This window comes from Lepidochelys olivacea, assembly GCF_965140295.1.
Source record: "Lepidochelys olivacea isolate rLepOli2 genome assembly, chromosome: 2".
Lineage (NCBI taxonomy): Eukaryota > Metazoa > Chordata > Testudines > Cheloniidae > Lepidochelys > Lepidochelys olivacea.
In genome coordinates this window covers 258,977,499-259,003,129 of record NC_140412.1, presented here as the reverse complement: position 1 = coordinate 259,003,129, position 25,631 = coordinate 258,977,499, and the positions used below count along the sequence as shown (strand labels likewise).

At 40.5% G+C, this 25,631-nt stretch overlaps 1 protein-coding gene across 1 annotated transcript in view; it reads left to right on the top strand.

Moving 5' to 3' along the window:
• Positions 1 to 25,631, top strand: part of DLEC1 (DLEC1 cilia and flagella associated protein) — a 53,505-nt gene that overhangs the window by 19,524 nt on the left and 8,350 nt on the right. The window contains exons 13-29 of the mRNA XM_084620177.1: positions 531 to 693; positions 2,805 to 2,997; positions 4,345 to 4,403; positions 5,689 to 5,860; positions 6,313 to 6,406; positions 6,654 to 6,784; positions 11,012 to 11,170; positions 12,979 to 13,118; positions 13,357 to 13,510; positions 17,352 to 17,462; positions 18,582 to 18,712; positions 19,429 to 19,617; positions 20,161 to 20,228; positions 22,903 to 23,054; positions 23,929 to 24,044; positions 24,820 to 24,890; positions 25,181 to 25,398. Coding sequence (XP_084476303.1) covers positions 531 to 693; positions 2,805 to 2,997; positions 4,345 to 4,403; positions 5,689 to 5,860; positions 6,313 to 6,406; positions 6,654 to 6,784; positions 11,012 to 11,170; positions 12,979 to 13,118; positions 13,357 to 13,510; positions 17,352 to 17,462; positions 18,582 to 18,712; positions 19,429 to 19,617; positions 20,161 to 20,228; positions 22,903 to 23,054; positions 23,929 to 24,044; positions 24,820 to 24,890; positions 25,181 to 25,398 — 2,321 coding nt within the window. The remainder of the gene's footprint in view (positions 1 to 530; positions 694 to 2,804; positions 2,998 to 4,344; positions 4,404 to 5,688; positions 5,861 to 6,312; positions 6,407 to 6,653; positions 6,785 to 11,011; positions 11,171 to 12,978; positions 13,119 to 13,356; positions 13,511 to 17,351; positions 17,463 to 18,581; positions 18,713 to 19,428; positions 19,618 to 20,160; positions 20,229 to 22,902; positions 23,055 to 23,928; positions 24,045 to 24,819; positions 24,891 to 25,180; positions 25,399 to 25,631) is intronic.

The following is a 25,631-nucleotide window of genomic DNA, read 5'->3' as shown; positions in this document are numbered from 1 at the left end:
TTTGATTTTTAACCTAAATGGTTTTCTTACCAAGGACTTGTAAATACTTAAGAAATTATATATAATTTCCAGGCTTCCTAATAATTTTATTGAAAAATTTGCAGCAGTGCAAAGGTTTTTACTGTTTGCTGTAGTTGTTAATATACAACTCTTTTTTTTAATTGGTTATTTTCTGTGATAAAGATTGGGGGTCAGATTCTCAATTGAATTCTCATAGCTCAATTGACTTCAGTGGAACTATGCCAGTTTACATCAAATCATATCTGTTTATACTAGCTGATGAGCTGGCCTTGCAACCCCAAAATGTGTTAAATACATAAGGAAACTATCTGTATATATTGGTGTAGATTGGCAGTGAAATGATATCATGAAGGTACTGTAGTCTTAGCACGTTGGAGCGCAGAAGGCTGAGGAAAACCCAGATTTATCAGTAGTGTCCATTGCTATAGGTATGGTCATGAATAAGCAAGCAGTGTGAATAAACTTAACTGCCATATGGTAAACAGCGATTCATATTTATTTTCTTGCAGGAAGTGGACAGCTGATAGCTTTAGAGCTTTTATCTGTCACTGGTGGAGAAAGCCACCCAGCCCCTGGTGAGCCTACAGACATAGCAGCACAGCACCTCATACGTTTTGACCCTCAAAATCCACATGCAACAACAGAGAAGAAACTCCTTATAAGAAACTCTACGTACGTAGCTGCTAGTAATATAATAGCACGTTAGGACTGTAGAGTGTTGTTTTATGACCTAATATGTGCTACACTCTTCTGTTAGACTGGGACAGCAAGAATCCCCTGGGTTGGGGAAATATTCATGCAATTAATCAGCAATATGGATAAATGTTATTCTTGTTTGCAATAGCAGCCATGGGCACAATATACATATATCAGAGTGCTAAAGGCAGCCACAGATCACACTCCTGACTGAATGGCTGATCTGCTGCCATATTTTGATACATTTTCAGCTCTTTATACTGTATCCCTCCAGCCCCAGAAGATTTGTAAATGGGGGAGTTGGGGACAAAATGCCCTTAGTGGGAACACCTAAATCTAATAGATTAAATTATAAACTCTCTTTGGGATAAGGACCACATCTTAAAGTGCATTTATATTGTGCCTAGTACAATGGTACCCTGATCCTGATTGAGACCACTGGGCTTTGCTGTAACACTAATAATAATTAACAATATAATTAACAATAAGTTCAATATCTCTGATAACTGAAGTTAGAGGTTTGCAGATAACCAAAGCATCAATGGGCCAGATACTTACCTTGATTACATTAATATAAATCCTTACTGACTGTATTGACTTCACTGGAGTGCAGAACCTGACATGGAAACTGTATACAGCAAAATGAAAAGTGACAGAGAATTGTGTTTGGATTTATAAACGACGGGTCAGATTCTCAACTAGGGTAAATTGGCGGAGCTCCATTGCTATTGTGATTCCCGCCTGTTGAGGATCCAGCATCACATTTTCTGTACATTTTAATTGCACTGGCATGGTCACTACACTTTTATTGTAAAGCATTTGTATGAAACAAACCTGTACTTTGTGAAACAAACTTGCATACAATGCAGTAGTAAACAGGTGACTATCAAGAATAGTTTTATAGTTTCTGTCATACCAGGCAGTATAAAAATTGCACTTGTTCTTTTAGTTTCACCTCATTTGCACACAGAAATTAGAATATCAGCTTCCTGCCATACCTATTGTGTAGTGTGAGGTTTTAGATGTCACAGTGAAGTGGATTTTAAAGCCTATTAAATTACACAAAATTCCCCATGAAGCAACTCAATTAAGCAAGCATTCTTATTGACTGTTTTCTAGTTAAGTGGCATGACTGGCTAACAATGCATAATCATTTACTTACATGTCAAGAGTCTAAGCCTGACCTCATTTTACAATTAAATATAGAAACCTACCTACATAATAGCTAGCAGTACAGTCCAAACCCACTGAAGTCAATGGGAGTGTTTCCATTGATTTCAGTGGGCTTTGGATGAAATTCCAGAAAGGGAAAAGTTTGATGTCAGCAAAGGCTACTTCTGTTACCTAAATGCTGCACTACATTATAGGTTAAGAAGGCTAGAATCATAGAAATGTAGGGGTGGAAAGGATCTTAAAATGTCATTTAATCCATCCTCCTGTGCTGAGGCAGGATTAAGTATATTCAGACCACCCCGGTAGGTGTTTGTCTAACCTGTTCTTAAAAGCCTCCAATGATGGAGATTCCACAACCTCCTTTACTAACCTATTCTAGCTCTTAATTATTCTTATAGTTTAAAAGTTTTTCCTAATATCTAACCTAAATCTCCCTTGCAGCAGATTAAGCTCATTACTTCTTGTCGTACCTTCAATGGACATGGAGAACTATTGATCACAGTCCTCTTTATAACAGCCCTTAACATATCTGAAGACTGTTATCAGGTCCCTTCTCAGTTTTCTTTTCTCAGGACTCAACATGGCCAGTTTTTTAACGTTTCCTCATAGGTCAAGTTTTCTAAACCTTTTACGATTTTTTTTGCTCTCCTCTGGTCTCTCTCCAGTTTGTCCACATCTTGTGCTAATAGCTTTTCAATAGTTATATAGTTTATCGCAGCTTCCTTGTATTTTTATACTGTAACAATCTTCCTACACAACTCTATCAGTTTTGTGACTAGTAAAGATTTTCTTATGATCTTTAAGGAAAAGGATATTGTGGACTGTGGTACAATTTTATACTATGATCTTACAGAAAAAAATCTATCTAAATATTTGGTATTATAGTCTTTTTCTGTTTATTAATCTATTTCCAGTCATGTGGAACTTCCTTTCTACTGGCAGATAATGAAGCCTAATCTGCAACCATTAATGCCTGAAGAAACTGGGGACCTTGCAAAGGTCAAGTACCACCTAGATGTAGAGTCAGCTTTCTCTATAAATCCTAACCTGGGAATTCTGCAGCCCCACACTGATCACGAGTTTATTCTCACTTATGCTCCGCAGGAGGTACGGGTCAAGATTTCTTATTTCCTATAAATTCCAGCTGTGTATTTTTATGCAAGTCATAAAAACCTTGCTGTAGAGATTTTTGAATTAAGTTTAATCAACTGTTGTGATGCTGGGATACATAGTATTAAAAATCTACAGCGTTATTAAAGGAAAATATGTTTTGGTTGCAAAATATCGAGCCTGATTCTGATCTCAGTTTTATACTGATTCAGCTCCATTAACTTCATCTGAGATGCTTGAGATTTACAGTGGCATCAGAGCAGAATTGGGTTAGTGTATTTAAAAAGACTTGATCCAAACAGATTACAGAGTTGAGGGTGATTAGGGTCACATAACTGCCAAAACAGGAGTGGTTTAAGAAAGATCTTAATACAGGTTAATAGAAAACTGAATTAATAAATGTTTCATTAGTGAAAACATAAAATGACACATATTGCATTATTCAGATTACTGGTATTTATAAATAAGTGAGCTCTTTGTAACACATTACAGTATTAAGGTCCGACTGTATGTCATTCCTTCACACTATTAGCATAAAAGAAGAGCCATCTTTAAATTTAGTACTGCCAACAGGTACAACAGTGCCTCTTTTTCAAGCACAGTTTGGAGTTTGATGACCTCTGAATTTTTATATTAGTGGGATGGATAGACAAATACTTCAGCTGTTAAGGCATTAAAGTAATTTTATTCTTGATTTAGGGAAATCTCGCAGATATTTGTCTACAGTATGTAATATACTAGGGCAAATTAAAGGAAAAAGTCTGAATTACAGTAGAACCTCAGAGTTACGAACACCAAAGTTACAAACTGACTGGTCAACCACACACACCTCATTTGGAACTGGACGTATGCAATCAGGCAGCAGCAGAAACCTAAAAAAAAAAAAGTAAATACAGTACAGTACTGTATTAAATATACACTACTAAAAAAATAAAGGGAAAGTTTAAAAAAAAGATTTGACAAGGTAAGGAAACTGTTTCTGTGCTTGTTTCATTTAAGATGGTTAAAAGCAGCATTTTTCTTCTGCATAGTAAAGTTTCAAAGCTATATTAAGTCAATGTTCAGTTATACACTTTTGAAAGAACAACCATAACGCTTTGTTCAGAGTTATGAACATTTCAGAATTACGAACAGCCTCCATTCCCAAGCTGTTCCTAATTCTGAGGTTCTACTGTAACGAGTATTTTTCTTGTAACCATGCAATATAGTTGTAGTCCTTTAACTTTTAATTATAGATTATTTTGCATCCACTTTTCCCCATTTTAAATGTTCTTGATTGCGGGGGGGGGGGGGGAGATGGATACCTCAGCATAAATGATTTAAATTATGTCCTCTTTCATATAGCTGAAAGATTATCACAGTGTGATTCAAATTGTACTGAGGGACATCCCAGAGCCACCTAGGTAAGCTGAGAAGCAGTAGTGACATGCAACAGACACATAATAGTGTAATTAAATTATTAGCATTAAGTTTATTGGTGGTGGTTTATTTCTCTAGTGATTGTAATGCTTGTGAATGGTCCTGGATCGACAACGCTACATAATTTATCCACAGAATAGATAGCAGACAGCATCATTGCAAGCTTTCCCACATGCTTTAGTACTTCCCAGAGGGACCACCTATGTGGGCAAGAGGTAATTCAGTCTCCATGCCCATTAATTCCGTGGCCTTTCTGCTGAGACTACCAACAAGTTTGCCAATTATTACCAGTTGTCATAGTGGTCTTTGTGATATGGATACCTGCTCAGTAGAAATTGAACTGGGATGACTAAACTCGTTTCATGTAGAAGGAAGGACGATTATATTTTCCACATTTGTATCATTCAAAAAAAGATCAGCCAAAAAATATTTATTGCCAGGGTTGAGGCCTGTCATGGAAAACTTCCTTTCAGACTCAGTTTGCTTGAGAAGGTTATGAGCAGTTGCAAAAGAGACCTGTTATGGGAATTGGCAGTAGTAAAGTTTAACTGTAGTGCACGCTGCTCTCACCCATCAGTAACCCTCTGTATTTGTACTGCGCTTTTCATCTGTGGAGCTCAAAGTGCTTTACGAATATTAATTCTCACAACATCTCCATAAGGAAAGTAATGTTGTTATCATGATTTTTAGCTGAGGCACATTACAGGCCCACAATTCCACAAGTGGCCTGTAATTTTAGGAGCTTTGATTTTTAAGTGTCCAGTTTTAGACACCTGATGTTCAGAGGTGGTGAGCACCTTCAACTTCAGCTGAAGTCACTGGGAGCTAAGAGTGCTCAATACTTCTGAAGGTCACATCCTAGAGGTCAAATTCTGCTTTTAATTACACTGGTGTATATTCAGAAGCCAACAGATTTATTCTGGATATAACTGAGTGGGGAACCTGATCTTAGGTGTCTAAAACACCCCAATATGGAGACACACAATTTAAAAATTTGAATCTAAGCATTTTCCCATTATCAAAAGGCAATATGGTAGCAGACCAGGCAATAGGTCACTGGAGTCTTGACTCCCAGTGTCCTATTCTAACCACTAGATACCCTGGGTCTGATTCTCCTGTCATTCCAGTTTTATTTCATGGCTTCAGTAAAGTTACAGCTGATTCACTTCAGTGTAAGTTAAAGGCAAATCAAACCCCCTATATCACACTAGATCAGATCATATATAAATGCAAAATCTGCTCAGTAATTCTAATGATTTCCTCACACAGCTCAGAAAAGCAGGTGATGCTTGGAAATTCAGAATCCAAAACAGATGATGTGATTGCACTGGAAATAGAAGTTAAAGGTTCAACGGAACCATTTCAACTCCTTTTGGAACCCTATATCATTATCATCCCTGGAGAAAACTTTATTGGCGTAAATGTAAAAAAAATATTTAAGGTTTGTTTGCTTCTACCTTTATGTTGTTGTTCAGTGCATGTAACTAGGCTTCATGGGCGTAATGGGAGTGCTTATATTGCTGTATTCTAACAGTAGCTTTGGTTAGCCACATTTTTCTGGATTTAACTTTAACCGTCAATGTTGCTTTAAACTCTTGGGTTTTATGTTTTTTGTTTGTTCTTGATTCATTTCAGGGAAGGGGTTCAAGTACTATGGTGATACAGGCCATGCAAATAACTAGATAGACCTGTCACATCCTAAAACTGATCTTAGCATGTTTATAGTAGAATGGTTTTGACATGAGTTCACTGTTGAAGATAAAATTGAAACAGTGCAAACACTGAAATACCTTGTTTCTAAGGCAGCACTATTGACAACATATTGGCATTTTGCAGACTCCCGTGAAAGCATAAAGTGCATTATTTAGCTCATTAATTTTTCAATTGTTTTAGATGTGGAATAACAGCAAATCATCCATCAAATATACATGGGGAAAAATCAGTGCACATGATATAGTTGAAGTTGAACCTTATACTGGAGTGTTAGGTAAAGTTTCTGTGCTTTGTAAATAATTATTAGTAGAAATATTTAAATTGTTGAGTGTTACATTAAGAAAGAAATGGTAGAGTGTGATGTTGTCAACACGTTTGTGAAATTAGGGCCTGATCCAAAGCAGATGGAAGTCAATGGGAGTCTTCCCATTGACGTTCAAAGGCTTTGGGGATTTAGCCGTGTAAAGTGGGGAGGAGGGGAAAGATGATGATTTTGAAGAAACTGAATTTTTCTTTTCTAGAAGCCAATGAATTCTGTGAATTTGAATTGAATTTTACTGGAAGCAAACCTGGATATGCCAGCCATAACCTGCATTGTAAAATCGAGCACTCTGTGGAGCCAGTTGTGCTGCATGTGGAGGCTGCTTTTAAGGTGACAATACATACAACATTTCAGGAGGATGGGCTGGCTGAGAGAGCTGATAATGATATATGTATAAATATAACCTTTCACCTTTTGGGTGTCTGACGTTTGGTACTATCTAATGGTTGGTGAGTGGCCTATGTGAAATGAGTTGGTGGTCTCAGTCCAATACCTAGAAGAAATCCCTTATTTCATCACTAGTTAGAACTCTTGTTGTAATAGGTGTACATAAACTAGAGGGCTGCACAATTCGTTGCTTCTATAGGCTGAGCTCATGGCACACATTGGGGCTCCTTGCATTCTTCCATTCCCCACCACAAGGTCCCTTTATGCTACCCTAACTTCCTCCTCTATTTCAGGGACTCCTTGTAACCCACTTCCACCTACCCCATGCCAGGGGTTCTGTTTGCACCCTATCCCATTCCCTCCATTCCAGCGTCTCCCATTCTCCCTCCCAATTACAGAGGCTCTGTATGCCCCTTCATTGCCCCCTCTGCCACATTCCAGGGGATGTGTGTCCTCCATTCCTCCCTCCCCCTATACCACTGTCCCCCATTCTCCCCTTGTGATGTCAGGAGCTCTTGTGCTCCGTGTTATGCCTTCCATACCAGGGTTGCCCATGCCATAGGATCTATGTGTGACGGGTTCTTCCTGGGCTCTCCACCTGGAACTGGGGTACCACTGAGCCCCCTGACCCACCAGCTTGGACTCCCTCTCACACTGTACTGCTGTGACAAGCTACAAAGCACTCCAGCGTGCACTTTCACCAGCATACAAACAGGTAGGGACACACCCAGCTGCAGTTACAAGCAGGCTCTCTGACCAGCCCCTGCATGGGAAGGCTACTCTCAGCTACTCAGGCATGCACCTCCTCTGAAGTGTAAACCCAAAATTATACTGTCTTGCATTGCACAGGGAACTGTACAGCGTAAGCTCATAAAATTCACCCCCCTCCCTCAATGGGGAGAGGAATATGCAACAGTTTTTGTTACGCAACAGCCCCTGAGTTATGATTCCCACACACTTCACTCCAACTCACTCGTTTAGATAAAGCAAAAAGAAGTTTATTAACTACAAAAGATAGATTTTAAGTGATAGCAAATAGATCAAATCAGATTACCTAGCAAATAAACAAAACCGCAAACTAAACGTAATATACTAAATGGATTAGATATGAATAGCAGATTCTCACCCTAAGAGATGATACAAGCAGGCTGTAGTTTCTTAAGGGGCAAGCTGCACTTGCTTTACAGCTTGGAATCCCCAGGTGTTTCATTCACAGGCTAAAAATCCCTTTAGTCTGGGTCCAGCACTTCTCCCAGTTCAGTCTTTATTCCTCAGGTCTTTTCAGGAGTTTTCTTGTGTGGGGAGCGAAGAACACCAGATGATGTCACTACCTGCCTTGTATAACTTTTGCATATGGTGGGAATCCTTTGTTCCCAAAGCTTGGTTTCCAGACTGGTCTGTGGAAAAATACTGACATCCCAAGATGGAGTCTAGAGACGTGGTCTCATCACATGTCCTTGTAGAGTCATAGCAGCCATCGTTCACAGCCTATTTGGAGCGTTGACAGGAAGGTTTACCAGGTGGGGGATAAGCTTCTCCTAAGGCCTCTTGTTTTTTCCTGATGGCCCATTGCTCTGAATTGGCCCTTCCAATGTATTCAAAAATGATACATGCATACAAATAGGATAATCATGTACAGCAAATCATAACCTTTCCAATGACATCTCACATAACCCATCTTGCATAAAATGCATCATAATTATGCCATAATCATATCATAATAATATCACTGTGAAGATTATGGGGTGCAGTGTCACACTGTGTATTTGTGTACCTACCCCTGTCTTCTCATGCCAGTACCTCTGTATCCTTCCCCCCATGCCAAGATCCCTGCATTCTTCTCCCCGACCCATGCTAGGGGCTGTGTGTATGCCCCCCCATTCCCTCCCATCGTATTTCTTTTCTTTCTGTCTGGAAGATAAGTCATTCAGCATTTTACACTGTATTGGGACAATAAGCAGAACTGAAATGGGGGGTATTTTTATGCTGGAAGGTGTTAATGGTTGCCATCAACCAGTTCTTCCATTTTTCTCTGAGACAATTACAGAGGTGGCTAAAGCTGCTGTTCCGCTAACCAGATGCCAGGGGCTTCATGTGTCCCCCTTTTCCCTCTTCCAATTTTCACCAGAGTCAATAGGTTTCTGCCCATTGCTGCCTAAAACATTTTTGGACATTTTGAAATTAATTAGGTGTTATTGTGTTTCATACACAGAAACAGATAAATGCCATCAAGTTGAGTGTAAGCCAAATGTATATGGCACTGTCTACGCAGGCAGCCAAACTCTCTTCAACCTTGTTCTGAGGGAACAGAGACAGGACCCAGGGCTGACACTCTTATAATTAATTAGTAATTTTTCTAGGGTATAGGCAGTGCTCTGAGATAATCCTCGGGTTGAAGTACAAGGCTAGATTTTCAAGGGGCTAAAGTTTTTAAAGGGCCTGCCTCCTTTTTGTGCATACAGTTTGTACCCCTCAAATAAATGATGAAGAGAAATCGGAGTAATCTAGTTTGTGCCCACAATTGGGTAGGTAGGGCACATTTGAGTTGTGGGTGCAGTTTGTACCCGCAGTTCATTTTTGCAGGTCCAAATTGTGTGGCTGCAAATTGCTGCTACAGACAGGTAGCCTGGGCCTTCGAGAAGTCTGGCCCACAGCACAGGGAAGATACAGGTGAGGCAGTATGGGCAGGCTTCCTCTGCTGCTCCCTGTGCTGTATATGTTCTTTGCAGAAAGGGCCTAATCTAAAACCCACTGAAGTAAATGGAAAGACTCCCATTGACTTTAGTGGGCTTTGGATCAGGCCCGAAAAGAGGATTTCAGTCTTTAGGGTTATCAGAAGCCTTTGCAGGAATACTAAATTCACATAAAAGTACTGGCATGAATGTCACCCAGATAGTAACGATTCTGTCACCACCTGTCCTGTAACCCTAAGTGCTTCTGTACTGTGCAGTTTTGGCTGAGAGCCCTGACACCAGAAGCATGCTCACTGCACAATGACCTCAGCCTGGTTACTCCTTGCAGGATAACACCAACAGCTCTTCCAGTCCCGAGTTTCCCCCAAAACCATCTGACCTGGACCTGCAGTATCCAATACCTTTCACTGGATACTGACAGAGGTTGTTAAGCTTGCTGCCTCCAAAGAGCAAAGAGCTGTTAGTTTAGCTGAGGACTTTACCCTTCTGTTTAATACACAGCACTGAGATGGATTGTCTATTAAAAGGAACGTATTTAAATGATAATAAGTAAGAATAGAAGACACGGATATGATTACAAATAAAACAAAACACACTTTCTAGTGACTAAAACTTAACTTCAGCAAGTTACAATTTTGTTGAAGCAGGTTTCTCACCAAAAGTCATTTCCAGCTACTCTTGGTGTGCAGGCCAAGAGGATCCACTCTTCAGGAACTCAGAAGGTGCTGCTTCCCCTTTATCTGCCAGGTGATGGATGCCAAACTGTCACTCTCTTTCTGCTTATATTTACCAAGGTCGACTGTCACCCTTTCAAGAGCCAGGAAGGCTGCATCATAATCATTAAGTTGTCTTCTCCCCCACCCCATGCATTTAGCTTGATGGCTTTTTTATGTGGATGTATATGTAGATGTAATCTTCATTGTCTTCTGAGGTATTACCTGGCTCAGTGTACACTGGAGACACAGGAAAACAGGCCAGGACAGGTCTGTCTAGGACAGGCTGGGCTTAGGGTCTAGGCCTGTCTAGGACAGACTGTTTCCAAAACACCTTTTAAGAACGTATTTCCAGCACACATTTATATTTCTTTATACACCACCCGTACATTCATCATCCATAATATTAATGACCAGCATGTTATTGGTTTGCATATCTTACATGACACCTTTTAGATACAGATTATGCCAACAGTGTTTTGGGGGAATGTGTTTGTATCAGGCCAGAGGTGAGTTATGGTATGGGGTGCCCTCTGCCTGTTAGCATTGAGGGACTCCCGGGCCACAAATGAAATCTAAGTGTAGTGCGATGTATTAATCAGAAGAAGGATATTGATGATTTTATGATCTCTTCTGTATTAGAAACTGAACCTTTGCTTTCTGTTATAAGTTAATATAAACACAAATCTTAGCTAATGTATGCTTTTTAATCAGGCAATTTCGATATTGATATCCATTTTAATGTATATTTCTTGGTGTCCTAGGGTCCAGCTCTCTCTATTGATGTTCCATCACTCCATTTAGGTTTGATTAAATTGGGAGAAAATGTGTTAAGTACCTTTGAGATTCAAAACCTAAGTCAATTGCCAGCATGGTGGAGAATGCAAGAAAGTCAAGCTTGCTTAGCTGAAAGGAACGAAGATGTAAGTCGTTCCAAGAGGTTCTTTATAAGACTGGTAATATAGTTCTGTAAGACTCTGCCCAGAACCAGCTACACTATCTTCTTTATCATTTGTGTCTCAGCTCCCAGGGCACTAAATTTCATTCCCCAAATCAGAAAAGTAATTTTCAGTTTTCTTATGATGATGAACAAACTGATTTTTGCACATCAAGAAAGTACAGCACAAGTTTTATTAAGTGCAATAATGTTTAGCTATTTTTCTTTGTTTCTATTTATAATGTGCCTAGGACAAATTCCCTGCTGGCCTAATTCTGTGATATGCTGAGCATATCCTCAGGGGCAGTGAATGACCTCAACTCCCACTGCTGTTAATAGGAGCCTCCTGGAAGGATATCAGCACCTTGAAGGATTGGGCCTTATGGTTATTAAACAATACATTTGAAAAAGTGCAAATTTGTCACAAAAACAACTATAAAACTTCATACCCAACAAAATACCAAAAGCATTGTTTACGATCACCTAGAATGTTACGTATCAAATATATTCCATCCACATTCTTGACCCCATTGTTTGTCGAGGAAATCTTTCTTCTCTTAGATAGTATCTGTTGGCCAAGAACTGGCTTAGACATGGTTTAAAATGGTGGTCACACTAATGTTCTTGTGTACCTGTCCCCAGTGCCAGATTTATCTGTCCCGCTCCCCAGAATATTTTGGCACTGTCCATCTTGGTACATTCGTAGCTGTTATGAACAGAGAACTATTATGAACAGGAAGGTGTATCTCTGCCACCCTCACTGAAAACCAGATTTGGTCCCATGTTCTTTCAAGGGAAAGATCTGGACATAGTGATTCATGCCACTGTCATACTCTGCCTGGGGTACATATTAAATCTCTTTGGAGCCTGATGCTGGAAATTTGTTAAGCAAGTACATTACATTGGTCCTTTGTAATCTGAGTTGGCTGCCCATGAGTTTCTGGATTAAGATGATGATGAAGATTGTCTTTGACATATAAAGGCCTGAAACTTACTTACTTTGAAAGATCATGTCTCTCTTCATATTATACAGTTGCAGTTAAGGTCAGCGGAAGCAAGATGGAGGTTTCTTGTTTAAAAGAGAAGGGGCTGCTGGCAGGGTGTTTCCCAGGAGGGCCTGTTTGTTTTGGAACACACTCCCCACTTTGGTCTGTGATAGCCAGAATATGTTGACCTTCAGAGCATGCTACAAATCCAGGATTTTGCGGGTAGGGAGGCTGGTGGCAGAGGGTTGACTCTGAGGAGCATAGGGAGCTGTATCGGATATCTGATTATTGCTAGCATATGGTTGCGTTTGTGGCTGGATTTGTCATGCTTTGTGTTTTAAAATAAATGTCTAGGACACCTAGAATCTGGGATAGATGCTTTTTATTTTTATATAAAGAATCATTGTAGGTCCATATCTCTAAAACAAAGAAGGCAAAATTCTGCCCTTCAAGTTGTTCATGTAATTCCTACTGTAGTCAGTAAAAGTTGGACATGATTGTTGGCCAAAATTTGGTCTAAAGACATTTTGTAAGCACAGCTTTCTTGGACAGAATGGGTCAGGCTAGCAGAACTAAATGAGGGACCCTATCTAGTTAATTAAAAGTTACTTCTTACCTTAAACAGTGGAAGATCCACAATGTCATGTGCTGTATTCTCAGTCTCCTGATCGATATCCTGAGTTCTTCAGTTTGGGTCTTTAGCTGCATGGTATGCAAAGCGCTTACCAAACTGAGAACTTGGGTTCAGCATTTTACATTGCCTAGCAAGGTTTTGAGTGACATTCACATTTGTTTCTCTATCACCTAGGCATCCCCATTCACGATTCAGCCATCTGATGGAGAAATACCTCCTTTGGGCAAATGCAGCGTGTCAGTTCTGTTCAGGTCCTTGCTATGTCAACGTCTCCAGACAGTATTAGAGCTAGATGTCGAAAATGGAGAAGGAAGGTGAGGAAAAAAATGGAAGTTTTCCTTTAAGCCATATTTTAGTTTTGATATTTTTGTCTCCTGAAACACCACGGACAATGACCCACACCTGCAGCACTCAGAATAGTATAATATATCAATAAGCTGCTCAATTACACATATTGCTAAATTAACACTACCCTCATGCTTCCCAGAATGTCTGTGTAAATTCACTAACTACGCAACAGTAAAACTGGGCCATTTCTGGGTCTATTTCCAGTCATCTTCCTGTTTTTGTTGAAGTTCAGACCCCCCAAGCATGTCTGATGTCTAGTCACTTGGTGTTCAGTGAAATTTATATTGGAGTTCCAGCACAAGCTACTGTCAAACTCTTTAACCAGACACTGCTGCCAGCAAAATACTTTTGGGAAGAGGTAAGTGACTTTCTACTGTGACAGTTAGTAGTGACACTAAACTGGGAGGAGTGGTAGATACGCTGGGAGGTAGGGATAGGATACAGAGGGACCTAGACAAAATAGAGGATTGGGCCAAAAGAAATCTGATGAGGTTCAACAAGGACAAGTGCAGAGTCCTGCAATTAGGACAGAAGAATCCCATGTACTGCTACAGACTAGGGACCAAATGACTAGGCAGCAGTTCTGCAGAAAAGGACCTAGGGGTTACAGTGGATGAGAAGCTGGATATGAGTCGACAGTGTGCCCTTATTGCCAAGAAGGCTAACAGCATTTTGAGCTGTATAAGTAGGGGCATTGCCAGCAGATCGAGGGAAGTGATTATTCCCCTCTATTCGACATTGGTGAGGCCTCATCTGGAGTACTGTGTCCAGTTTTGGGCCCCACACTACAAGAAGGATGTGGAAAAATTGGAAAGAGTCCAGTGGAGGGCAACAAAAATAATTAGGGGCTGGAGCACATGACTTATGAGGCAAGGCTGAGGAAACTGGGATTGTTTAGTCTGCAGAAGAGAAGAATGAGGTGGAATTTGATAGCTGCTTTCAACTCCCTGAAGGGGGGGTTCCAAAGAGGATGAATCTAGGCTGTTCTCAGTGGTACCAGATGACAGAACAAGGAGTAATGCTCTCAAGTTGCAGCGGGGGAGGTTTAGGTTGGATGTTAGGAAAAACTTTTTCACTCGGAGGGTGGTGAAGCACTGGAATGGGTTACCTAGGGAGATGGTTGAATCTCCTTCCTTAGAGGTTTTCAAGGTCAGGCTTGACAAAGCCCTGGCTGGGATGATTTAGTTGGGGATTGGTCCTGCTTTGAGCAAGGGGTTGGACTAGATGATCTCCTGAGGTCTCTTCCAACTCTGAATTCTGTGATTCTATGACACAAGATAGGGGCTGAGCTCTGTAGTTGCTATCACAATACAAATAATAAAAAATAATAATAAGATAACTTCTGCGATGTGTCCTATGTGTAGTCACCCCTTGATTGGGTCATCAGCAGGAATTAAATCTGGGAACACTTGCTCTAAAGCAGCGGTACTCAACCAGGGGTCTGTGGCCCCCTGGCAGTCTGTGAGCCCTTTCAGGGGGGCCGCACGGTCCCGCAGCTGAAACCCGGTGCCCCTAGCCGCACGTGGGGCTGAAGCTGGGAGCGGTGCGGGGCTGAAGCCAGCATCCCCCTTCCCCAGCCAGGAGCGGCACGGGGCTATCCCTTGCCTGCACCCTGAGCTACTTCCCTGCCCACACACAGCCCCTAGCTATGCCCTCCCTGCACCCTGAACCACAGCCCTCACTGCACACAGCCCGTAGGTGCCCCCCTGCCTGCACCCTGAGTGGTTTTCAAACTTTTTGAGCTGAGTCCCCCCTTTGAGTTATATTTTTTGGTTGCGGTCCTCCACAACCCAGACAGGCTAGGTGGCCTGCTGAGGTGAGTCAGGGGGTGGAGGTGGTGCTCCCTCCCTGGACTCCCCTGTGCGGAGCTGGCCCGAGCCCCACCAGCCCTCACCTCCCAAAATAGAAGTCAAACTATGCCTATGCCCAAGGGTCCCCTTCCCACCCCCCGCTTTGCCCTGGAGTTTTTATAGCATGTTGAGGGGGGCCTCAGCAGGAAAAGGGTTGAGAACCCCTGGACTAAGGCACAATCCTTTCCCCTTCAGCTAAAGGAGTAACTCTGTTAACTGGGAGCAGTAGATCTATCTTATTCTCTATGTTGACTGGCCACTAGAGAAGCGACAGGACACACTTAGCCTGCGTGTTACACAACGTATTGTGCTGTGTCAGGAATTCCATTGATTTATTGGAATTAATTTATGATTCTGTGATTATATTATGAGGTAACTGAGAAATCCCTCATTCTGGACTTTTATACCACATTTGGGCTTTGGAGGCAGATTTGTGTGGGAAAAGTGTACATATAATAATAATTACTATTAGGGCTGTCAAGTGATTACAAAAATTAATCACGATTAATTGCATTGTTCGAGAATAATAGAAGAGCATTCATTTAAATATTTTGGATGTTTTCTATATTTTCAAATATATTGATTTCAATTACCACACAGAATACAAAGTGTACAGTGCTCACTTTATATTATTATTTTTGTTATATATATTATAATATTACATTATTATTATAAATATACAAATATTTGCACAGTAAAAAAACAAAAGAAATAGTATTTTTCAATTCACCTAATACAAATAATGTAGTGCAATCTCTTTATCATGAAAGCTGAACTTACAAATGTAGAATTATGTAAAAAAAAATAACTGCACTCAAAAATAAAACAATGTAAAACGTTAGAGCCTACAAGTCCACTCAGTCTTACTTGTTCAGCCAGTCGCTCAAACAAACAGGTTTGTTTACATGTGCAGGAGATAATGCTGCCCACTTCTTGTTTACGTGTCACCTGAAAATGACAACAGGTGTTTGTGTGGCACTGTTTGTAGCCAGCGTTGCAAGATATTCACATGCCAGATGCGTTAAAAATGTCCTTTCATGCTTCAACTATCCTTCCAGAGGACATGCGTCCATGCCAATGACGGGTTCTGCTCGATAATAATCCAAAGCAATGCGGACTGACGCATATTCATTTTCACCATCTCAGTCAGATGCCACCAGCAGAAGGTTGATTTTCTTTTTTGGTGGTTCAGTTCTGTAGATTCCGCATCGGAGTGTTGCTCTTTTAAGACTTCTGAAAGCATGCTCCACACCTCGTCCCTCTTCAGATTCTTAAACCTTGGGTTGAGTGCTGTAGCTATCTTTAGAAATCTCACATTGGAACCTTCTTTGCATTTTGTCAAACCTGAAGTGAAAGTGTTCTTAAAATGAACAACATGTGCTGGGTCATCATCCAAGATTGCTATAACATGAAATATATGGTAGAATGTGGGTAAAACAGAGCAGGAGACATACAGTTCTCCCCCAAGGAGTTCAGTCACAAATTTGCATTTTTTTTTTTTAACGAAAGTCATCAGCATGGAAGCATGCCCTCTGGAATGGTGACCAAAGAATGAAGGGGCATACGAATGTTTAGCACATCTGGCACGTAAATACCTTGCAATGCCGGCTACAAAAGTGCCATGCAAACGCCTGTTCTCTTTTTAAGGTGACATTGTAAATAAGCAGGAAACATTATGTCCCGTAAATGTAAACAAACTTGTTTGTCTTAGCGATTGGCTGAACAAGAAGTAGAACTGAGTGGACTTGTAGGCTCTACAGCTTTACATTGTTTTGTTGTTTGAGTGCAGTTATGTAACAAAAAAAACCTTTATTTGTAAGTTGCACTTTCACGATAAAGAGATTGCACTTCAGTACATGTGTGAGGTGAATTGAAAAATACAATTTCTTTGTTTATCATTTTTACAGTGCAAATATTTGTAATAAAAACAATAATATAAGGTTAGCACTGTACACTTTGTATTCTGTGTTGTAATTTAAATTAATATATTTGAAAATGTAGAAATATATCCAAAAATATTTAATACATTTCAATTGGTATTCTATTGTTTAAAAGTGCGATTAATTGTGATAAAAAAATTGAGTTAATTGCATGAATTAACTGTGATTAATTGACAGCCCTAATTACTATTAAAAAAAAAAAGTAATGGACAAAAGCATCTAAGTAACTTAACGTAGTGGAATTAAAGCGTGTCCAGACTCTACATATCAGATCTATCATTTTCCTGAAACATATAGATTCTCTGTGTTGCTTCATCCTGATAATCATTTCCAATTTGGAGATTAATTTTTAATGGTGTAGATTTCATCACAGTTAACTGAATGTTCAAGTGTTTATCCTACTTGATAGCTTATCGGAAGTCAGTCAGCTTTCTGCTCTGCCAGTGTCTCCCCAAGAAGTGGCACTTTGGGCCCACATGAAGAAAAAGAATTGTGTATAGAGCTAACAGCTAATATTATGGTAAGTTTAAAAACTGGTCTAATTTTAATAGCACAGAGAACACTGGGATTCTTATTTCAGGACTATGTGGCAAAAACAGTATTTGCAAGGACAGTACAATGCAATTGTGCATAAAATCTGTCTCAAACTGCCTTTCAGATATGCTTTATAGACTAACATGATTGAAGACAGAAGATAATATGATTTAAACTATAGGCACCTTAAATTGACTTTGTAGTCGGCTTGCTTGCTGCTTTGTTTTATTTTTTTTTCTACTATGCTCTTTTGTTTACACTTAATGATTAATGCTGCTTTTGTAATATACAAAACTATTTTTGACCTTTATTCTTAATACATATTAAATTGATTAAATTTTACTTTATGGTCCTGAAAACATCTTCCTTACATTAATTCTCACCATTTTTCTCTCTCATTCTAAGGCTTGGCTACACCTAAAACTTAGGTCAATCTAGCTCATTTCTCAGGGGTGTGAAAAATTCACCCCTCCGAGAGACATAATTGTCACCCTAAACCCTGCTATAGACACCATTAGGTTGACAGAAAAATTCTTCTGTCGACCTGCCTACCACCTCTCATCCTCTTGAGAGAAATGGGAAAACCCCTTCCATCACTGTAGCAAGTGTCTACACTACGGTGCTACAGCTGTGCAGCTGCAGCGCCATAACTATGCCACTGTAGCATCTGTAGTGTAGACATATCCTAACTCTTCCTTACCTGGAAAAACTTAAAGGAGGGAGGTCAGAATTAATGTGTCCAGACAATGAGCTCCATTTCCACAAGCAGTCCTGCACTGAAAAGACAGGCTTCTACCAGAAAATGTGGCAAAAATCAGTAATGGTGCATTTTTAGGTTTACAGTATTTGATGTTGATGCAAAACATACAGTAACATCAGCAAATTTTTAATTTGGTATCTACTACCAAACAAATCTGATGCAGTGTTTTGGTAGGAAATCCATGACAAGCAACCTGTAAAACTTCTCAGTCTTCCCCTGCAATTCTGTTGGTTTTTTTAATCCAGTAAGATTTTTACCTGTTTTACTAATACATTTTTGATGATGACATCTTTCGTCTGTATGTTTGACTCCATTTACAAAGAAGATGTGACTTTCTCCTGTTAGGATGAGCTGAATGACCTTACCCTCTGCTGTAGCATAGAAGATATGATTGAACCTCTTTTTATGGGCATTTCTGGCCAAGTAAAGGGACTGCATGTCACATACTTGATACCTTGTGACAGTAAAGTTACCAGGTAAATGAAGGTGTTATAAAATAATCACCCAGACTTGTTTGTTGGTTTTTAACATCTAATACACTGTAATAGTCCATCTATATTCTGATTGAATATCTTTGCTTTCTCTGCTTGGAGTGAAAGAATTAGCCCTCTCGCTGCCAGCCAAGGGATGGGGATCCTGTGCCCATCATACCTTTACAAGCCAAAGTAACTGTCTGCAATGTTTAAAATATGTAAATTTAACTCTCAGATATGGATATTAAAGTATTGAGTTCTATACCATACAATTTAAGATCAAATATCCTGGGCTGTTTCGAAGTTTTCCTGCCACATTGCCAAATCCGGTATGTAACAAATGCAACTGTCCTTGATAATTTCAAAGCCTACGTCTGCCTGGTATTTTTAATTGTATCCTTGTGATACCTAACATGACTACTCTGTTTCAGGATGTACTTTAAGTCCTTGCTGTTTCTTTTTTTCAGGTGAGCCAGAAATAGTTTTAATTTGGCAGATCAGCATAATCACTACACCTGAAATAAATTCCTACAGGAATATAATTGAGGGAAACCAATACTGGCAAATGCTGGTGGTATAAATCTTAGGCTAGCTGGTCATTTTAACAAGGGACATCAAAATTGCCTTATGTTGGAAATCTCAACTCTGCCTAAACTGTTTCTATGCTATGAAGAAAGAGGAGTGCTAGCTTTAATATCTGACGTCACTTTTATCTTTAGTGATGAGAAGCAAATGTTACGAAGTCCTCAAGATCTTCTGTTGGACTTTGGATCTGAAGTTGCATTGAAGAGCATAGTAACACGCCAACTAATACTTACCAATCATACTGGAATCGATGCTCCATTCACACTAGAAGCTGAATATTTCAGTAGCTGTCCAGTTACCACAGAGGAACAAGGAAACAGTCTGTAAGTTGTGCCTTTTTTGCTAATGAATCAGATTCTCGGCCTGATTTTCCTTTCATGTTGCTGTGTAAATTTGGAATAATTTAATTGAAATGGAGGTATACTGGTGTGAGGGGACAATCCCCTATTGCCATGCCACTTCGTGCAATACTGGGTGTTTCTTGAGTTGTCTTTGCTTTGCTTATGAGAAATGATGAATCCTCTGGCTGAGGTACTATGGTTGCAGGCCATGAACTTTTGCAGGAAACACAAAGGGCAGGATTCTCATTTGGTGTAAATAGCATTGCACTATTGACATTAGTGGAGCTATGCTGATTTACACCAGCTGAGGATCTGGCTTACGGAATCCTGAACTTGTGTCTTGGCATTTAAATGGCTTCACATATAAAGAAGCTATTTTAAAAATTCATTTATCAGGTGATTCTAGGAGGTCTGTCTTTGAGCAATAGTTACCCACAATCTAGGAGTTTGGTTGAACTAGCTTGTAAAGTTAGCAAAGACTTGTGCGGCTCACAGACTTATCATTGAGTCTTTTCCTTTTACAAGCTCCACAGCCAGCCTGGTGAAAAGAACAGCACATACCAGAAGACATGGAGCCAAGAGAGCACAATCAGGTATGAGAGAAGCTATTTTTATTGGCCAGAAAGATATCTCCTCACAATTGGCACACTCAGCAACAGCATTTATGGAAAGAGGGCTGAATGGAAATGGAAATCCCTTTATATTAGAGTTTGGGCCTCCAGGACAGGACTGAAACATACTGGTGGACGTTGTGGGGCTTGCCCACAGCATTCAGTGTCTAGTCTGTAGATAGAGGAGTCCAGGCCCCAGGGCAGTCAATCTGGTCCTTTTTACAAGCTCTAAAATTTAAAAAAATTAGGCCAAATTCCAAGCTGATTTCCATCCCCTGCAGCCTCATTGATTTTAGTAGGGTTGGATGGACTGACCAGACAGGATTTGATCCTTTGTTGTTTATTATTTATATTGCAGTAGCTCCCAGAGGTCCTAATCAGGAAGGTTCACAGCTCCGTTGTGCAAGGTATTATACCAGTACAAAGAATCAGACGCTGATACCCTTATTCATCTAGAGGAGCACCTTACTTCACAAGTAGCCATTGAGACTACTTATAAAGTAAGGTGCTATGAGTGAGTAGTGATATCAGAATCTAGCCAATAGCAAATAAAACGTAATTTAAAAGATGCAATAGAAGGTCTACTCCCAGGGGAATTCTGTACCAGTGCGCATGCGCATAATTCATGTGCCACAGAGAATAACTTCTGCCGGAAAGTTGCTGCAGTTACACCTTTTGCCCACCAGGGTCCGCTGTGGCTCTAGAATAGAGCAGACACTCTGGGGCCCTCCCCTGCTGCTATAGGGAAGAGAAAACACTGTGTTCCTTGCAGCGCCCTGCCTGTGGGGCCAAGACAGAAGACAGGGGATATGGGTGGACAGGCAGCGAGGGGCACACGGGGCTGGTGGGGGCATCACAGACTCAGGGCTAGTGGGGCAGGACAGACAGGCGCAGGACCACGTGGGGACAGGGATAGATGTGCCTGACTGAATGGGAGAGGCTAGGAGTCAGCCAGGGTCTGTCTGGGGGAGAGGCCCCAACTGCCTAACAATCCTGCCCTTCCTCCCCCAAAAAACCCTGTTTCATATTTCTCCCACCAACAACCCTCCAGGTACACTCCCAGGATCCTTTTTTCCTCAGCTCCTCTGGTACCTCTGACTCCCCCAAGCCTTTGCCCTGCTTCTGAGGGGTGTGGGAAATAGGGTCTGTATTGTCGTTTAAATTAATTACTCAGAGTTCTGTATTTATATGCCTAGTAAGGAATCTATTTGTCAAAAAACATTTCCTGAATCTTTTTCATTGTCTGTATTGTTACAGACATACTGACTGACTGACAGGAATTTTGAAATAAAGTACCAAAAATAATGGAAACTGGTGTGATTATATTGTTTTATTTTGACAAATAAAATATGCAGAATTTTGCATAATTTTTAATTTTTTGGCGCAGAATTTCCCCAGAAGTAAATGCCTAACATTAGTTCTCACGTTGTATCCTGTGATGCACTTCCACGTGGTCCATGGAGCTGCATCTATGTCAATAGCAGAGCATCTCTGTTTTCAAGAAGTGATGCCTCCTGCCACGTATTATCCAGTCAGGACCATCTTGGGGTTTCTGGGACATTTTTTTGATCAAGTAAACAAACAAGTCCTTATCTACATCTGGAGTGCTTGCTAAATATCTTAGTCAGGTGTTTGTTAGATGTTTAGATTTCCAGACGCTACCACAACTAGAGGGCTAGCAGACATCTAGAAATAAATAAATAGCATAGATCACGAAGTTAACCCATCAGTCACTCCAATCCCATTGGAGTCAATTTACTTTCATCTTACCAATATTGCTTTTTCATGTAATCAAGCATTACATTTGTGACAGAAAAGTGCAGAACTAGGAGGCTGGCAGGGGAGGTTGTCCTTGGAAGAATCTTTGTCTTAACAAGTGATCCGTAATATAAAAACAGATTGAGAACCACTGAATAGGAAGCTGGAGTGAAAATGATTTGATTCTAGAGCAGTGGTTCCCAAACTGTGGTACATGTACCCCTGGGGTATGTGAGACACCACTGGGGGGTATGCAGGAGAAATTGTGTAATGGTGGATTTTATTTATTATTTTATTTATTGCATTTTCATAATAGGCTACTCAGACGAAGCTTTAAAATTCTGTGGGAATTTGTTATATAAAGTACGGTAGTTAATTTACTTCAAGATGTACCAGTGAGAACACAAATACACAGAGATGCTGACGTACAGAGCCCTCACCTCCAATCACTGTACAGCGCAGGTTCAGTTGCCCAGCAACTGTCCAGTCTAGTCTATCTGAGCTCAGAACTTAGGGTTTTTTTCGGTTGTATACATTGCACTATACCTATATCCGTATATAACAGTGAAATACAGACAGATGGCTAAAGACAAATAGTGTTAAGAAGAACACACAAAGTATCAGTGATAAGAAGGGTAGGGGTACATGGGCAGCTGGTAGATCTGGAAGGGGGTATGTGGACTGCTGGCAGCTCTGGAAGGGGGTATACAATAGGAAAAGTTTGGGAAACTTATTCTAGAGGCTGAATTCTCAACTTTGTAAATAGGCATAGCTTCACTGAAGCCAGTGGAACTACCCTGATTAATACCAGCTGATGATCTGAACATGTATTTTGTTTGAAAAACAAACCTTATTCCATTTCCTAGAAATCTTATCAAATGCTCTTCTATTCTTTCAGCATTTATGCTGGCATTACTGTCTCATGGGAGAGGAGTGGCTTTCCATGCCCAACCTTCCACAGGAACTCTGAAAGCCTTCCAGCAGCTAATTATAGAAATAACAGCTTATAACAACATGTGGGGAGAGTACCATGATGATCTCATCTGTAGGGTAGGTGAGGCTTTTTCTTCTGATAACCAAATCTGCATGGTCAGTTTGGGGCCAATTGTCTTTCCCCAAATTCCTCTTTGCTAAAACACATTCTTCTGCTTGTCAGGATTTCAATAAAGATTCAGAGTAGCTTTTTTCTAGACTGTTTCTTCTGACAAGGTTTAGTTGACAATTGTCCTCTCCTGTTAAAATGTATGGATCTGGTTTTGGCCACATGTCGAAGGCCTTTTTTTTCAGAAGGCTGTAACAGAGTTCCACAACATAGTTTTGTTCCATCTACAAAATCCAGTTGTAACAGTCGCTACTCGGCTCCACCAACCCAATATGTTGTGCTGTTGTGCCTGGTGGAAGGGCTCTTAGGCTTTGTCTACACTGGCACTTTGTCGGCAAAACTTTTGTCATTCCGGGGTGTTAAAAAACCACACACACACCCCCCGAATGTTTTACCGACAAAAAGCACTGTTGTGAACAGCACTTTGTCACCAGGGAGCGCTCTTCTGCCGACAAAGCCACTGCATCTCGTGGGGGCTGGAAGTTTTTTGTCAGCAGGAGAGCTCTCTCTTGCTGACAAACAGCAGCTACATGGCGTGCCTTTTAGCGGCACGGCTGTAGCGGCAAAACCGTGTTGCTAAAAGCCTCGTAGTGTAGCCATAGCCTTAGAAAGGCATTAAGCAGAATGACCAATAGATTAGGTACAGGACTTTTCTGGTGACAAGAGTCCTCATTAGATCTCTTGCTTCACTAATGTCCTTTAAAAGAGAGAGTTAAAAAAAACTGAAAATCCATTTGGCTCAAAGGCTACGATATAATTTAGTAACCCACGTTCTAAGGTAGCATTTAATTCTAATTGCCAAGATGCATTGTTTTTTCTTAGGTGGGAGACTTACGGCCTACATTAATTCCTATGCAAATGACTGTGAAAGGTTGCCCAATCTTCTTGCAGATGACAGGACCCCAGACTGAACACCAAACAAAGATACCAATAATCAGGTATAGCCCCCCAAATGCTGTTTGTAAGGACGTCAGACGTTTCAAATGCCATTAGACTATGCCTACAGTATTCATTTTTGGTCATTTGCTGTTGTTCAGTAAGAAGGCAGACAATGTTCAATGGTATATTTGTCAAAATACAGTGTGTGCTTTATTTTGTTTAGACAGTCAAACATTACACTAAGGCCTTATCTGATGTAGATAAGTTTAGCATACCGCTTTGTTTGTGTTTCCTAGCATGACTGTAAAATGCCCTGTTTCCATATACAACATCTCCTAAATCCTTCATCAACCATGCTACCAACCATTCTTCCAGACTGTTTTCTCGGGGTTTAATACTGATTGAATTTCAGTCATTCCAGGCTCAATTGATTCAGGGCCAGCATGGACAGAGATCACTGGCATGCCAGTACCAATGGTGGAAAAAGTCCTGCTACTCCTGTCACTGAGGAGGTAGCCTCTGCCACTCCAACGCTTCTATTGACTTCTTTATCCACCATCTTTCATAAGCACATTTGCTCACACACACGAGTTTGAGACAACTATGTCATCAGAATATGGAGGGAATGGATAATGGAATGTAATCTGAATGTACAAAATAACTTTGTTTCCTAGATTGACTGTAGATTATCTGGTTTCCAATACAACAAACTGCCAACAGTAACTCTTTAAGCTGATCTGTTTCCACTTTGTTAATGACTCATTTAAAAGAAAAATTCTTAGGAGTTGACTTAACAATTGCACATTGTAATATTAACTTATTCCTCCTTTCCAGGTTTGGTGCTCATGTCTCTGGTGGGGATACTGTCACCCGCTGCATCAGACTCAACAACCCCACTCCCTGTGGTAAGGCTGGTTTCATATTCTAAGATATACGAGCTAGGCTGGGATCCTTGGACCTGGCTAGACTGTGTCTAGTGCAAGACCAGTGACAGGCAAAGATGGGTTTAAGTCACATTTACGCTCTTCTGATCTTTGAGGAATCCCTGACTGGTCCTGAGAGTAAAAAACTTCCACTTAAGTGTGCTTGGCGTCCGTGTGCCATTGTCAAACTAGTCCACTTTTTCTCAAGGGCCAAAACAGCTATGTTATTGTTGGCCTGACTAAGATTAATAGTTCTTTCCTTTTTCATTCAGACATTCGCATGGACTGGAAAACTTACAATCAAGAAAAAGATCATGAGAAGCTGGTGGACCTCTTGCTGTTTTATGGCCCTCACTTTCCTATGAAGAACGTAGAGGAGAATGAGATTGAGTCAACTGCGAGCGCCTCAGAGACTGAAATTGTGTTAAACTGGGATAAAATTCCAAGCAGCCCAGACACCATTTCTCCAGCCTCCTTCGTGACAGATGATGTAAGGTCATGGCAGCCTGGTTTTCTAAACCCCATTATCAGAAAAGCGAACAGAATGCTGGGAATCATTAGGAAAGGGCTGGATGATAAGACAGAAAATATCATACTGCCTCTGTATAAATCCATGCTACATCCATATTTTGAATGCTGCGGGCAGATGTGGCTGCCCCATTTCAAAAGATACACTGCAATTTGAAAGGTGCAGAAAAGGGCAACAACAATGGTTAGAAGTAT